The sequence below is a fragment of the Pseudopipra pipra genome, chromosome 10 (genome assembly GCF_036250125.1).
Source record: "Pseudopipra pipra isolate bDixPip1 chromosome 10, bDixPip1.hap1, whole genome shotgun sequence".
NCBI lineage: Eukaryota > Metazoa > Chordata > Aves > Passeriformes > Pipridae > Pseudopipra > Pseudopipra pipra.
This window is the reverse complement of record NC_087558.1, coordinates 1730926-1747633: the sequence shown is the minus strand read 5'-3', so window position 1 is coordinate 1747633 and position 16708 is coordinate 1730926. Positions and strand designations below refer to the sequence as shown.

Genomic DNA, 16708 nt, shown 5'->3' with positions numbered 1-16708 from the left:
GCTTCAAGCTTTAATATTTAGGTTCTCACTGCAATTCTGTGAAATTAAACACAAGGGACTGACAATATCAATCCGGGGTGTGCTCAGCAGGTTTTTCCACTGCAGTGTTCATAAATACCATGAATTTAACATGGAAAATATGATGCCATGCTAATCGAGTTATTTTTCCTCATCACGCCTCATTTGCATAAAAAATAAAATTACAGGGGAGGGTTTTATTCCTGGGAGCAAAAACCTTCCCTGCCCTGAAGGAAGGAACAAGACTCTCCCTTTGTTCCTCACTAAACCACTATATTTTATCCAATATCTAAGACTTCTGGACACTAATATAATCAAATCTAACAATAATATGATATTCTCCTTAGTGCCTCAGAGAACTAAAGCAATTTTATTATTTTGAGGATGGTTTGAAAGCATCTTAATGACACCTTTATTGAAGCCCCATAAACGTCTTTAAAGCTATTTTGGTGCCAATGTATCAAGAACAGTCTTGAAATTCCTTGTTATGCCTTGTACCTGAAAAATCCATTTGAAACATATTCTCCTGTATTGAATTTCTGTCTGAAGCAGCTGATTTAAGCAGCTGATAGAGGATGGCAGGTGCCCCATTCATTGTGTTATCATTTTATACAGTCTGGCCATAAAAGCCCCCAGAGAAGGATGTACTGTCTGTCCATGAAAAATAATCCACTGGCTGAGGCTTATGGGAACAGCAATAGAATTTTAAATACCTTGGAAAGACCAAAGCTTGGCCATTTATGTGATTCCAGCAGCATTTTTCTGCCTCAATGGCCATATTCAATCCCAAAATGAGAGGGGTAATGCAATTAAAGCAGCTCCATAATGAGGAACTGCAAACAGGGGGTTGAGTTTGAAAGACAAAAGCTTCTAAATTTTGAAATAATGAAGCAACACGACTGAGGCACATGATGTGGGGAATGCATTATTAGACACAGCAGGGAAATGTCTAATATACTACAGAAATATTCATTATTATGATTTTCATATTTGGGGCCTGGCTTTGTAAAGGGCAGGGTGTGGAATTTCTGTGCCACGGGAATAAATGAGATGTTGTAGATAAAATTATCTCAGAAAGCATTTAGGAATATTCAGCCTAATTTCCTGAAGTGGAACATGTGAAGGTCTAAAATAAACCTCCTGTTTTTAAGATCTCTCATGCCATGAGAGGACAGGTGAATCAAAGAGGTTCATCCCATTGGGAACCATCACACCAGAGCCAAAACCATCCCAGGAGCCCAACAAAACTTTTAAGCAGCACATTCCTGCAGAAACATCATTCAGAAATGTCTTATAGGACATTTTGTCTCCAGCCAAGATAATTTCTGGGTTGATTTTGCTGCTCCCAAACCACAGTGACAGATCAAACAGTCCAAGTTCAATGCACACAACACAAAGAAGAAGAAATTCTTGGTGTTCTGCTCCCACCACAGGAAGGAACTGAGAGGGTCCTTTTGTGTCCCAGCAGATAAAAGCCCTGTGGGACCCGTTTGTGAGAGAGTTCAACGTGCAGAGTCACTGCAGATAATTCTGTGTGTACACAAATACACACAAACCCAACAACTACTTCTACATAAAATCCCCATTTCAAAGACAAATATCACGTCAGGCCAGAAGCTTTGTGTATTCTCTGCTCACATTCACAGCTGAAATTATCTGAAGCAAATGAAAGGCATTGAAAATAACATTTGTTTCCATGTTCACTCCATTTCAAGTGTTATCTTCCAGCCCACATCAGCGTTAATGTGTCTCCCCAAACCATCAAATATTTGATTTCTAATTAAGCCCTTTTCATCCCACTGTTGGATTTGTCTTGCTCATCTTTAATTATGTTTCCATCTCCGTTGTTCAAGAGCAAGGGCAAAGATTTGCATTTTTCCACGAGACAGAAATCACATTGTAAATATTTATCAGATGACTCGTCTCTCCTTTGCTGTTCATGGATTCATGAATCCAATTTTACAGGAAAGAGGGAATGTTCCCCTCACCAACAGTCCGCTGCTTGTTAGGATTGCACTGCCCTTAATAAATTGATATTCCCTCCCCCTCAACTCCTCATCACTCCTGCAGGTACAGAACACACCTGGGAATGTCACAGGTATGGAATAAACACGGGATTCACCTGCAGCTGTGAGGCCTAGGGACACACAGAGGCTGCTGAGAGATTTAGTTCTACTTTTAGAATCAAAGGGTGGAAAAATAAGCATTCACATTTGGAAAAGCAGGTTTCACATACCTATACCCCTAAAAAAACAGGTGTATGTACACATACAGATAATTTCTGGGCAGGAAGTAGCCTATTTAAGCACTCTGCTCAAGCAAAAAAATGCTAATTTTTCAGAATCAGTTATTCCCATCCTCAGGAACAGCAGGATGATAATTAAGAGGGAAAAAAACTGGGTGCTCTGGCAGGATGGCAGGGCAGGAGTGACCCAGCTGGAGGGACAACCCCACTAAGAGAGGAGACCTCACTGCAGTTCCAACTCCCTGGGGAGGGGCAGAGGAGGGGCAGGGACTGAGCTGTGCTCTGTGGGACCAGGGACAGCACCCAGGGAATGGCTGGAGCTGTGTCAGGGCAGGGTCAGGTTGGATCTCAGGAACAGGTTCTTCCCCCAGAGGGTGGTTGGGCACTGCCCAGGCTCCCCAGGGCAGTGGGCACAGCCCCAAGGCTGCCAGAGCTCCAGGACGGTTTGGATGATCCTCTGGGGCACAGGGGGTGACTGTTGGGGATGTTCCTGTGCAGGGCTGAGGGTTGGAGTGATGATCTTTTTGGTTCCCTCCCAGCATCCCGGGATCCTGGCACTGAGGAGCAGCAGTGCCCAGCCCGGCGCTGTCCGCGGTGCTGAGCGGCCCCGGACCCGCCCTGTCCGCGGTGCTGAAGGGCCGCGGGGACGCACACGACCCCCAAAATCCTCCAAAATAAGAACAGACCCCGGGGGGCTCTGGCTCCTCTCCTGGAACCTACAGCAGGGTGGGAGCGGGATGCTGGGGGAACGTCCTGCTGGGCATGGAATGCTCTCCTGAGAACCCTCCTGGAATGCTGGGCACAATCCTGGTGTCTCCAGAGTAAGAAGGACTGGGAACTGTTGGAGTAAGTCCAGAGGAAGCCACAAAGATGATAAAGGGGCTGGAGCACCTTCCCTATGGAGACAGGATGGGAGAGTTGGGGCTGTCCAGCCTGGAGAGGAGAAGGTCGTGTGGAAGCCTCATAGGAACCTTTCACTACCTGAAAAGGCTGGAGAGGGACCCTGGAGCAGAAACTGGAGAGACAGGACCAAGGGGAATGGCTTCAAACTGAAATGGAGTAGGTTTAGAGGAGATATTGGGAAGGGATTCTTGGCTGTGAGGGTGGTGAGGCCCTGGCACAGGTTGCCCAGAGAAGCTGTGGCTGCCCCAGCCCTGGGAGTGTCCAAGGCCAGGTTGGACAAGGCTTGGAGCAACCTGGGCTAGTGGAAGGTGTCCCTGCCCATGGCAGGGGGGGGGAACAAGATGAGCATCAATGTCCTTTCCAACCCAAACCATTCCATGATTCTACAAGTTTGGAGGAAAACCAGCAGAAACTCAGCCACGTTCCAGTTTCCCCAGTGCCAGGCTTGGCACCTTTCTACACAATAACAGGAAATAAAATATGTACAAGGAAGGACATTATTTTCAAATCTATTATATGCCTTCTATTTTTTTAAATACTAAAAATAAACAGGCAAAAGGAAAACAAAAGCAAAGAAAGCACCGAGCCCCCTAATAAAACAATTTGATTGGGAGATGACAACAGATCATTTCCAACAGTTGGGAAACTTCCTTTACTCCACACACACAGAGCTGGAAAATCCTTTCTTTGCTATAAAGCAGCACCTGAACAAGATGTTTCTCATGGCTCAGGGCCCATCCTTTCCCTGTCATTCCAGTGTTCCATCAGTTTTCTGCTGGGAAGGAGGCTCAGGGGAACACTGTGAATGTTTGGAGATGGAGCCATCACTCCTTTCTCCCACGTCAGGGATGATTTATCTGTTTGCAAATGGAAAGCACGATCCATTACCTGATAATCTGATCTACCTGGAAAGTTCTTGGATTAAGAGGGTGGGAAGAACTCAGGCAGGAGCCTCTGGAACTCACAGTGCTCTCACTGAGCACATATAAATGTCCTAAGGTTGACTCTTCTGAGAGTCTTTCTAGGACTGGCCAGAGAAAGCCAAGTGGAAAAAAAAAAGGAGGGATCTGTTCTTGTTTTAGGTGGGATGTTACTGATCTGTGTTTGTAGGAATTAGAGGTGAAATCAGGAAACTCAAATCCATGTAGGAGCAGTGCAGCTCTCAGAGCTTGGCCTGACATTTCCCAAGAAAATCAATTTATTGAAAACACGAGCTGAAATCTCCGTGTGGATGTTCACAGACCATTATCCTCTTCTATTTACCTTCAAAATACTAAACAGGGAAATCTGGATTTCATCAACTCGATAATGCACCGAGAGCTTTGGGGTTCACTTCTTCTCTGGCTGAGAATCTCTGATTGCCAAACACTCTGTTTTATTCCTTCTGTGTATCCGAGAGGGGATTATTCCTGCTTTTTGCTGTGCCCTATTTTATTTTGTGCCTTGTGTGATGTCTCAGCCCTGGGTGTTTTAACAGAAACACGTGTTGATTGGCTGGGAGTCTCAAAGCAAGCCTATTTTCAGTGACAAATATTCAGATCAAATCAAAAGCACTTTATTAAGCATCAAAGTCTGCCTGAAACCCAGCAAACTTTTTCCAAGAGATGCATATGTTACTCTCCAAGTAATTTTCCAGCACAGTAATCATTCACCTTCCTATTTCAGTCACTGCATCCCTGAAAAGACTCAATAATATTCCTGTTTTTCTTAAACTATATTATCTGCAAATAGATTTATTTTAAAAGTTTAGGGTTCCAACCACCTAGAACCAGTCAAGTTACTTGTGATCCATCATTATGAGGATTAAATGATACATTTTCCTCAGCTGCTGTTCTGACCAACCCTCGAGCCAGAAGAAGGAAGAAAAAGGTGGAGCCAGTCAAAAATTAAATTAATTATGGCCTTATTTATCAGGTGGTACCTTTGAGCCAGATAACAAAAGGACATCATAATTAAATAGTGTTGAGACAAGATGCTCTGGTTTTAAGGGCAAGAGTCATATTACAGAAAGCCTGAAGAATCTTTTCCCTTTCCTACCCACAGTGTCTGACATTCCACAATTCCTCTGCCACAACATGAACCCAAAACTTCACCCAGGGGAGCTGCTGGAAAACACCAAGACCTGGAAGTAACAGCAAAAATAAAGAACTGTTTCCACTGCCATTTTTTTCCTCCTTAGTCTCGTGGTTCCTTTCCTGCTTGACAAGTCCCTCGTCAGGATTTCATTTTGAGAGCGAGTTCTCAGCGAAGGCAGCGGCGGATGCAAAACAAGTTCAAACATTGGATTCAAAGGTATCATAATTAATGTTTTATCGAGATCCTGAGCCTTAGAGTCACACAATTAGGTTGTCTCTCTGAGCTGAAACATGGCAATCACAGCCAGCAGAGCTCAGCCACAGCTTCTTGAAGCCAAATTTGAAAAGCCAGAGATGATCATGGGGAGTTCACATCCCCCATCACTCAACCAGGGAGGAACTGATGGAGTTATCCCCACCTCATGGCAACCAAATGGCTTTTAAAAAGCCACTTCAAAACTGAAAAATTAAAGGTGTGGTGCAGCTGACCAGAAAAAATCCCTGCTGCTGTTGAGCAGAGCAAGAATTATTTCTGGTACCTCCCCTTCTCCTCATCTCTGAAGTTACTCTAAAACTGCTGCTCCCACCTTGCACTCGAGTTCTGCACAAAAGGCCCCACCTCGAATTCTGGGCTTTTTCTAACCTGAGTGTGCAGGTTTGTTTCTGGATTTCAGGTTCCTATGGGATTTTAATGCTTTTTCTACTTCCCGTTTGCACGTTTTGCCTTATTTTTAAGGATGGAAAAGTTTCGAGGGCAAGAGAGAAAAAATGCACTTGAAACTCTGAATTTTCCTAGTCCTAGTAATTCCCCATCTTCCCCTGAAAATGCACCAGGAATTTTGCAGAAACAGTAAGAATGAGCTTAAAGATCTTCTCTTTCCCCTCCAAATGACCAAAGATCATTGTTCACCCACCCCAGAGCTGGGGACCCTCCTTCACCGGGTCCTTCAGGGATCTGATAATCAAGGACACACGAAATAATCAGGGGTTCCTTTGCCTTCAGAAATAGTTCCTGCTTTTCCAAAGGTTATTATTAGGAAAGTGTGATAAAACATCTCCCTCTTCCTTAGGTGCAGAAGTGAGATGAGTGGGCATCCCATTAGCACAAATTAAATCACAATCCCGGTATCCAAGCTTCCTTTTTCCCCAAATACAGAACTCCCAGATGTACTTATTTCACCCCACAACACCCCAAAGCATTGGAAATGTGTCATTTCCCAAGCCAGGTTAGGGATGGAGAACCCCTGGAGCAGCCGGGAGTGTCCCTGTGCAGGGCACGAGGGACCTCTTGTGGAAGCCGAGTGCAGATAAACTTTATATCCACGTTTATTCCTCTCATTAAAGGAACAGAATCCACTTAATACACGAAACCTTAGTGCATAACCCAGTATTGCAACCCAGTTTATCACCCTGCTCTCCAGCTCTGAGCACAGGGAGGCTGAAAATAAACCAGAGCCCTCAGTAATGTTTTATTAAACTCTGTCCCAGCTGCCAAGGCACAGTGCCACAAAACCAAACCTGCTGGCAACAGCTCCCCCAGCTTCACTTTGAGCCTGGGACAACAGAGCAAAGACTCAAATTTTGCCTGTAAGTCGAAAAACTGAGTTTTTAGCACGGAAAAGCTCTGTTGGATTGGAGACCCTGCCTTGGGAATTGCTCCTGAAAAGAGAATTAAAGCAACAAACTTCTGTTTCTTGCACAGGGGCTCCATCTACTTGGAAGCACTTCTAGCAACGATTTCTGGAATTTTTTAGGGAATTCAGAAGCCACCAAAAGCTGTCCCTTGACTGGCACCAGCTGCCTCCAGCTTTCCAACACCAGGATCCAACCAACTGCTTTTCCTGAGCTGCTCCAACACACCCCGTGGCAATTCCTGTCTCCTGCCTTTCCTTCAAGCTGCTGAATTATTTCATGCAACCCCAGTCTCTGGTCCCCTCAAATCTCAGGTGTCCTGTCACAAAGCCCAAAGCTTTCTAAACTCTGTCTCTACCTGCTGGTTTATTGACCTCAAAGATCCCATTTCAGAGACAGTCACAGAGCTGCCTGTGTTCAAAAAATGGGCTTTATATTTGGGATTTTAGTTTAGAGTCACCTTAAAAAGAGAAATACAACCTCCAGCCACTGGCAGCCGGTCTGCAAGGTAGTGGAAATATTTATTCCAAAATCAAATTTAATGTTTAACATCTGGATCAACTCCTCCAAGTCTTGTTTAGCAAAGACAAAACACCAGCAAACCCAACAAAAACAACAACAAACCAAACAAAAACAGCAGCAAACCAAACAAAAAACACCAGCAAACCAAACAAAAAACACCAACAAAACCAACAAAAACACCAGCAAACCCAAACCAACCTAGAAGCCACATTTATCTGCAAGAAAAGCACCACAATTTGGGTTTTTTTGGGGGAGATAAATTATACTAAACACATCTTCATTGTCTGTGGAAGGACAGAACCATTTGGAAACACCCAACAAAAAAAAAACTCAACCAAAACAGCAACAAACCCAACGAAACCACCAACAAACCCGACAAAAACACCAACAAACCCAAATAAAACACCAGCAAACCCAACAAAACCACCAGCAATCCCAAATCTACTTAGAAGCCACATTTATCTGCAAAAAAAGCACCACAATTTGGGTTTTTTTTTGGAGAAAAATTATACCAAACACATCTTTGCTTTCTATGGAAGGACAGAACCATTTGGAAACACCTGTTTTCCATCAAAAGCACCACTAATATCCGCTGAGATCCAGGGCTGATATCCACAGTCACACGTTCAAAAAATCCCCAAAAATCCCTCTTCGAGCTGTTATTAACCCATAATTCAGCTTTTTTTCCCCCAAAGTCCTCGAGAGGAGCCTGGGCTGGGTGCAGGGGGTACTCACGGGGGTGCTGCTGTCGGAGAAGGTGTTCATGCTGATGGACCTGCTCATCCTGCCCGAGGACAGGGATGCTGGGGAGGGGCTGCGCTCCTGGGGCCGCTCCGGGGGCAGGTCCTGGCGCTGGAGGTGCTCCCGCCATGCCCGCTGGATGCTGGAATGAGAACAGGCCCACATGGGTATTCCTGGCTCCACACAGGGGTTTGGGGGGTTTGTTTTCCCACCTGGATAACGAGCGTGGCTCTGGGAGGTCTCATTGAAGTCGCTGCTGGTGGAACTTGTAAAGCAGGATCAGAGAATCCCGGACTGGTTTGGGTTGGGGGGACCTTAAAGCTCATCCAGTTCCATCCAGGGATCCTTCCACTAGCCCAGGTTACTCCCACCTGGCCTTGGACACTTCCAGGGATCCAGGGGCAGCCACAGCTTCTCTGGGCAACCTGTGCCAGAGCCTGCCCACCCTCCCAGCCAGGAATTCTTCCCAACATCCCATCTAAACCCAGACCATGTTACTCAGAGCCCCATCCAATCCCTAAACCTACAGAATTATTTCAATTTGAGATTATCCGTAACTCAGCAATTCCCTTACATCCTGCAAAAAATATAAATATTCATTTACATATTAAAAGAACCCTTCAACACCTCACACTGATATCAGCTTTCAGATTATAAAGCAGGTACAGTTGGAAGTTGAGAGCCAGACCAGTGGCACTGGATTACAGAATCCTGGAATGGTTTGGGTTGGAAGGGATCTTAAAGCTCATCCAGTTCCATCCAGGGATCCTTCCACTATCCCTGGTTGCTCCAACCTGGCCTTGGACACTTCCAGGGCTGGGGCAACCCCAGCTTCTCTGTAGAAGCAGCTCCTTTTAGGATTTAGAGGCAATTGTTTATTCACTGGCACAAGCAGTATTTACATGTTTATATTTACATGTCCTTTCTATTTCCAAGCTGGAGAATATACTGAGGTTAAATTATAATTCCCCTTCTAGAAAGCTCCCTGAAATTCATTCTTTCCTTTGGCTTATTTTGCATCACTACAAGACACTGGCTGGATTTTAATTTGAAACTTCAGGGCCTTTTAATATTTTAATACAGCATTAATATTTTAATGTCCTAGCATATTATTGTCCTATATATCTCAATGTATAGTGAGTTAGTGGATGGAGCTGGATAAAGCCAATGCCTGAACCAGGGAAGGAGGAACAACCTGGAAGAGTCACAAAGAGGATTCCTGTGCTCTGACAGACACGTGGGTGAGTTTGAAGTTCTATCCCCACGGACACAGCACGGTCAGGTCTTTTAGAACAACTGATCCCATGGGTTTAGGTTGGATCTCAGGAAAAGGTTCTTCCCCCAGAGGCTGGTTGGGCACTGCCCAGGCTCCCCAGGGCAGTGGGCACAGCCCCAAGGCTGCCAGAGCTCCAGGAGGGTTTGGCTGATCCTCTGGGGCACAGGGGGTGACTCTGGGGATGTTCCTGTGCAGGGCTGAGGGTTGGACTGGGTGATCCTTGTGGGTGCCTCCCAGCTCAGCACATCCTGTGATCTCAGGATTCAATGATCCTGTTGCATCAGAACTGGGGAGCTCATTCCCGGCTCCCAGCACTGTCTCCCTCCCTTCCCGGCAGCAGGTGTCGTGCGTGTGCCTTGGCTCGGGGCTGCCTCACTTCCCAAGGAAATCCAGCTTTTTCCCGTGCCAGGCAGCCGTGCTGCAGCCCCAGAGCAGGAACCCTGCTCCCCTCAGCCCCAAATCTCCATCCCCTACACACTCAGGGCTGCTTCTTTGCTCTCCAGGAGCTGCCTGGGGAACTTCACGTTGGATGGGAAAACCAGCACTGAAAAAGACTCTGCTTGGTCTGTGCTGCACTTCCCTCCTCTGGGATGTCCTCTGGATATATGGAAAATCCAGCAGTCTCGAATATTCTTTAATTTCACGGGGGAAATGACAAAAAATTAGCACAACACTGGCGTTTAACATTTGAAACTCGGTTCAAAGGGAATGTGAATCATAGAATCTCAGAACAGTTTGGGTTGGAAGGACCTTAAAGCTCATCCATTCCACTCCTGTCATGGGCAGGGACACCTTCCACTAGTTTATATATATTATTATAATTTAAAAAAAAAAATACAGGGTGTTCCTTCCTCTGGCTGATTGCCTGGGATGGATTTGGGAAAATCAGAGAATGGTTTGGGTTGGAAGGGACCTTAAAGCTCATCCAGTGCCACCCCCTGCCATGGGCAGGGACACCTTCCACTAGCCCAGGTGGCTCCAACCTGGCCTTGGACACTTCCAGGGATGGGGCAGCCACAGCTTCTCTGGGCAACCTGTGCCAGGGCCTCCCCACCCTTCCAGTCAGGAATTCCTTCCCAATATCCCATCTAACCCTGCCCTCTGGCACTGGGAAGCCACTCCCTGTTGTCCTGTCCCTCCATCCCATGTAAATAGTCTCTCTCCATCTTTCTTTTCACCTCCCTTCAGGTCCTGCAAGGCCATAATCAGCTCACCCCAAAACTTCTCCAGGCTGAACAATCCCAATTCTCTCAGCTTCATGTGCTTAAAGGTTGATAAGAACTTAATTAACTTGTTAACTTGAGGCTCTTTTCTAAAGTTACACAGAATTCCAGACAGAGCCAGTCTGGATTCCTCAGGAATGGGACACACTCAGCTGCACTGAAGGGCAGAACCAACATCCTTCATTACTCACATTTTCACTTTGGACTCCAAGGGCTCTAAGTTGATGTGATATTTCTCAATGTTGTTTTCCTCATCCATGGCCAGCTGATGGCTGTGGGGAGAGAAAAAAAAATGGGTTTAACAAGTCCCAGCACAACATTCTTGCAATCGCTGTGAATTAATTCCATAATTTTGACAAGAACATACAAGAGCTGCTCGTTATAAGGTGACACTGTCTTTGGAGAGAGGCATCTGGGTCTCTGTGTCCAGATTCTTTGGAGTGCCAACCAAAGAGATGGATTTGGATCCAGTTTCCAGATGGGAACCTGCCTGAGTGCTTGTGCTGAACACCTTCCAGATGCCACAGCTCCAGGGACAGGCCCACCCAGCAAAGAAGCTGCTGCAAATCAAAAAAAAACCTCCCCTGGCAAAGAGAAGAGAGATTTGTGCTAAATTAACTTCCATCCCTGCAGCTACACCAGAAAAGAACAGGAAGGAACAAGGGGAATGCTGGGAGCAAAGGAATTACAGCAGCAAAAGCCATACAGGGGGGGTGAAGGAAAAAGTTCTTGGGAAGAAATGATGGTCAAGGAATGGGCACTGCTGGGAAAAAGCAATTTTAAAAAGCTACAAGATAAAAAAAAATCAAATATCTGGGGCCACTGCTGTGGATGCAGGAGCAGCATGAAGGGCAGGAAAGTTTGGAAGACTGGACCCCAACCTGTGGAGTTATTTTGAGACCTTACTGGACACTTAATTACATCACTCAATCAGCAGCAGTTTGCAGGAATTATCCTCCTGTAACTGAAAATAAGAATTGTTTACGGGAGAGGTGCAAGATTTGGAATATTTAGAGTATCACCAAGAGAAAAACACGGTCTAGACCCCAGAGATGGTCCCTCAGCAAGGGATTGTGACCTCAGAGAAGCCATTTCACTTCATCATGGGTGGAAATCACACCCTTACCTTTGAAGCAAGTCTTTGCCATCATTGACCTGTTCCAAGGTGTGCTGGAGCCTCCGGAGTTCTTCCTAAAAGGAGAGAAAAACCCATTTCAGTGTTCTTATGGGAAGCCCTTGGCTGACACTGGAGATTCCTGCTCAACCCCTGAATAAAATGGGCCATCGAGGGGCAGCTGTGAAATTGCTTTTAACTTCAAAAATCCAAAATCACTACAAATAAATCAATATATTTATCAGCATGTCCAGCACAAGTGTGAAAGGAAATATCAGATTTACAAAACTAACACTCAGAGCCAAAGGGGAAGGTGTTCTTTCACCTCTCAGGTGAGTGGCTGCTTTGATTCTCATCATCTTGGTGAGAGCAGCAGCTCAAACTTTCAGAATCTTCTCTTTGTTCTGCAATCAGACATTATTCAGGCTCAAAATTAAGAGTCACTGACTGAGTTTCACAGCCTTTATTTGCATCAGCTGCTGTTTCAGTAGCAGAGGAGTCACAAATTTAGGTGCAGATGCAGAGCTGGGAGTCTCCACATCCATGTGAATGTCCTGGGAAAAATCCACTCCTGATGTTCAGGACAGAGATTGGGCTTAAAAAAATGAAATTGTGTCCCACTGGTGGGGTTTTATCATCCCAAAGGGGTGGAGGAGAACCAGGGCCAACACTGAACCCTCCAAAGCACAGCCCTGGGAGGGGATGCAAGAGAGTCACCACCTGGAGACTCAGGGATGTGCTCCAGGTTTGTGTTCAAATGTTGATAATTGAACAACAGCAGAAGATGAGAAACTATAAAAGCCAAAGATGATACTTCATGACTTCTTTTAGCTCCTTAAGTTAGGGATCAGATGGAAAAGCACTTTCTCATTGAGAAGGAAGGAAGCAGGGTGATTTACTTCCCACTTCTCTAACAGGTCTGGGATTCCCAGGAAGGCCAAGAACATTTAAAAGGCTAAAAAGGGGTATTTTCCCCCTATATATTTTATCTGATGGGGGATGAACACAGATTTTTGTTGCCAATAAGAGCACTGCAGTGTCCAGGAGCACAACCCATCAGCCAACTCCACCTTCTGCTTTCCCAGTCAAAGCTGCTTTTCTGAAACAAAGACATTTTAATCCTGTCCAAGATCCCACCCTGTGTGACACCAAGAAGATCCCAGTTGGGAGCTGATATACCCCTAACACAGCTTCATTTCCTCCCAGCCTCCGAACAACTATTACTGCAAAATGGATTTTAAGCATAAAGTGGATTTGCCAAGATGACAATTGAGATGTTTCCCAACATTTGCCCCTCTGGGTCTCAAACTGCAGCCCCATTTTGGGGTCAAACCACAGCTGGGTGTGACTTTGGAGGCTCCTGCCACTCGTCTGCCATCGGAAATGATCCAGTCAGGAAAATTCTTTGTGGTTTTACCTTCCTCTTTTCATTGTCTGCTTTGAGGAACATCCTCCTCTGGCATATTAAAACCAAGCAACTTTCCAGATTGCTTTCTTTGAAGCCCAGCTCAGATCAGAAGATACCCCAGATAACCTTTCCCTCTCCCCCATTATTCCTCTGGTCATTTTTCCAGCCTGCTCCAGGGCCGTGTACAGTCATTTAGAACGTGCAAACAATTTGCAATTGGCTTTATACACAGCTCTGGGTGACAAAACCTGCAGGGCTGACATAAATCATCCCTTGTGTCTGACATCATTTTCTATTAACCTCGGGGTGAAAACCGACCACTCACACAAAAAAGTCAACCCCCAAATTGGTTGTGACATTTTGGACTGTTCACTCTTTCAATTAAACATCAGCAGCCAGGCTTTATAAAAGCTGGGATGAAAGGCAGCTCCGGAAGGGGCCCAGCAATGTTTGCATAATTGGGAAGAGGAGGAGACATAAAATCTATACTAATTTCAGTTTTGCGTCATTAACCATGAAATATTGATCAGCTCTCCTTGCAACCAAATTTATGGAGCTGCTGTGCCCGGGGAAAAGGGTTGGGATGGTGCTCCCTCAGCCCCTGGCACTGTCACTGAGGGGTAAGTGACACCAGGAGGCTGCTCTGCCAACCTTGGGGAGAGGCAGCTCCACATCCCACCCGGAGCGACCCGGCTGCAAACTCCAACTGCAGGAAATTAAAGTGGAAGGGATCCAGCCTCCTGGTGGAATCCGGGATGAATCGTGGGGCCTCTGCAAGCCCTGTGACACGCACACATCAAATTCCCTGCACTTTCCTTTCTCCTGCTGCAGCTCAACACAGACATCAGGAGGGACTGGGTGGCTCCAGACAGGGAGGGACCGAGGGAGAGAAAGCCAGGAAAGCCTGAAGGGAACAAACCATGATCAGAGCAAACTCAAGGGTCTTTTTCTAGTCTTTAACACGCCTGTCCTGTTTATGCCTTAATTATTTTTCAGCCTGAAGATGTGAATTTTTAGGGAAGTGGGATATTGGGATGAAAGCCTTGAGGAGCGGCTGAGGGAGCTGGGGGGGCTCAGCCTGGAGAAAAGGAGGCTCAGGGGGGACCTTCTGGCTCTGCAACCCCCTGACAGGAGGGGGGAGCCGGGGGGGGGTCGGGCTCTGCTCCCAGGGAACGAGGGACAGGAGGAGAAGGAACGGCCTCCAGCTGTGCCAGGGGAGGCTCAGGTTGGACATCAGGAGGAATTTCTGCTGGAAAGGGTGGTCAGAAGACAATGAAGTGCTCTCTGCTGCTGCTCACCTGTCCCAGCTAAACCACCCTCAGCACCAGCTCAGATCCACGTGCCATTCATATTCCAGCACAGAAGGATCCTCAACTGCTTTCCCAGCCCCTCAGCTGCCCTGGGATACTGGGAACAGCCCAATGCCAGTGCTGCTCTGACCCCTGGTTTTAAGACTTTGTTTCCCATTTCACAAATAATTCCACCCCTTCCCCCTATTTTTGGACCTTGTGGTTTATTAATTTTCCATTTTTCTCATTTTTCCTGCTATTCATTGATATCCTGCCCTGTTTTCCCAGGGAACACCGTGGCCCTTGGATGAAATGCTGTGGAGTCCTGTCTCAGCCTGACAGGACCTGTCAGGCAGTGCGTTAATTAAGCCTCTTAGCGGGATACAATGAGCGTAAAGAGGATCGAGGGATCGGGAGCCTTTGAAGGGGAGGTTTTTACACGCTGCTATTTCGGGCTCCCATTCACGCCGGCCGGGAGGTGCCGCTCCCTGGGAAAGCCGCGGGGTTGCTGAGCAGCTTGGCCTCAAACAGCACCTCTGGTGGCACCTGAGGGAGCAGTGAGGGGGCACCTGGAGGCACAGGGAGCCCCAGTTTGGGCAGACAGGAGATCACCTGCGGTAATTCCCATTTCAGGGATGTGCAGAGCGTCCTGCATCCCATTTTGGGCCATAAAATCTGATGCTACACCCCGAACACACTGAGCATTCCCTGAAGTTCATAGATTCACAGACTGGGTTGGGTTGGGAGGGACCTTAAAGCTCAGCTCATTCCACCCCCTGCCACGGGCAGGGACATCTTCCACTATTTTATATATATTATTATAGTTTAAAAAAAATTTAAAAAAATACAGGGTGTTCCTTCCTCTGGCTGATTGCCTGGGATGGGTTTGGGAAAATGAGAGAATGGTTTAGGCTGGAAGGGACCTTAAAGCCCATCCAGTTCCACCCCCTGCCATGGGCAGGGACACCTTCCACTAATCCCAGGTTGCTCCAACCTGGCCTTGGACACTTCCAGGGATGGGGCAGCCACAGCTTCTCTGGGCAACCTGTGCCAGGGTCTCCCCACCCTCCCAGCCAAGAATTCCTTCCCAATATCACACCTAACCCTGCCCTCCTTCAGCTAAAAGCCAGTCCCCTTTATCCTATTGGCAATTAAATGCCTGATGGTGACAAATGCTTTGTATCTTAGAAAAGGCCACGCGAGATGAGGGTGACTTTTGCATGCTGGGGGTGGGAGGGGGAAGGTCCTGCTTTATTTTCTCTGGCAACCCAACAGAGACCTCGAACACTCGAGCTTTGAGAGCTCCAGAAAAGCACATTAACACAGAAAAGCACAGATTACCAGAGCTCAGGGGCTCGGAGCCCACGGGCTGTCAGAGCCATTTCCCGGAAAAATTCTGCATCAACAGAGTCACCTAAACCTCCTTAAACAAATTCAACACTCAGATTTACAAACAATTGGGAGTTAGCCTCGCTGAACTGGGTCAGTCACTGCAGGGAGACACAGCATGGACTGGCTGGGTTCTGTGTACCCAAACCTGCCCTCCCAGGGCACCTGAACTCCTTCCACCTTCTCTCCCGTGGGCATCCTGTCCTTTTGGGTCAGGATCTCTTCAAGGAAAAGTAAAGTTCTTATTTTTTCTTCTGCACTGGGGCTCTGAGCTTAACTAGATAAAATAGAATGTGGTTATTAACAGCTAATTAACAGCAAACAACATGAAACTCTCCCATCAAATACAGCCTGTGCCTTCCCTTCCATGGCTCACCTTCACAAGGACATAGAGTGACAGGACAAGGGAACAGCTTCAAACTGCCAGAGACTTGCTTTAGGTGGGGTATTGGGAAGAAATTTGATATTGGGAAGATGCTGAGGCCCTGGCACAGGTTGCCCAGAGAAGCTGTGGCTGCCCCTGGATCCCTGGGAGTGTCCAAGGCCAGGTTGGACGGGGCTTGGAGCAACCTGGGCTAGTGGAAGGTGTCCCTGCCCATGGCAGGGGTGGCACTGGATGGGCTTTGAGGTCCCTCCAACCCAAACCATTCCATGACTCACATCCCTCTGCTACAAACCCTCCTGGCCAGCACAGGGGGAGTGTCCAAGCTTTGTCCCTGCCCTCGTCCTCCCAAACAACCTGAGGAAGGTGCCACCAAAACCTGAGGACTGCACAGGGAAAAACTGGGTCACACCAAAGAGAAAACGAGGCCAAGAGGAGCAAAGAGAGGGCAGGGAGCACTGAGATCTTCCAGGCTGGGAAGAGGTTCCACT

General features: G+C 46.9%; 1 protein-coding gene across 2 annotated transcripts in view; it reads right to left on the bottom strand.

Moving 5' to 3' along the window:
• Window positions 1-16708, bottom strand: part of SCHIP1 (schwannomin interacting protein 1) — a 134264-nt gene that overhangs the window by 84879 nt on the left and 32677 nt on the right. For both annotated transcript variants that reach the window (XM_064665744.1, XM_064665746.1), the window contains exons 2-4: window positions 11762-11826; window positions 10827-10907; window positions 8131-8278 (exon numbers count right to left, since the gene is read on the bottom strand). In XM_064665744.1, coding sequence (XP_064521814.1) covers window positions 8131-8278; window positions 10827-10907; window positions 11762-11826 — 294 coding nt within the window. The remainder of the gene's footprint in view (window positions 1-8130; window positions 8279-10826; window positions 10908-11761; window positions 11827-16708) is intronic.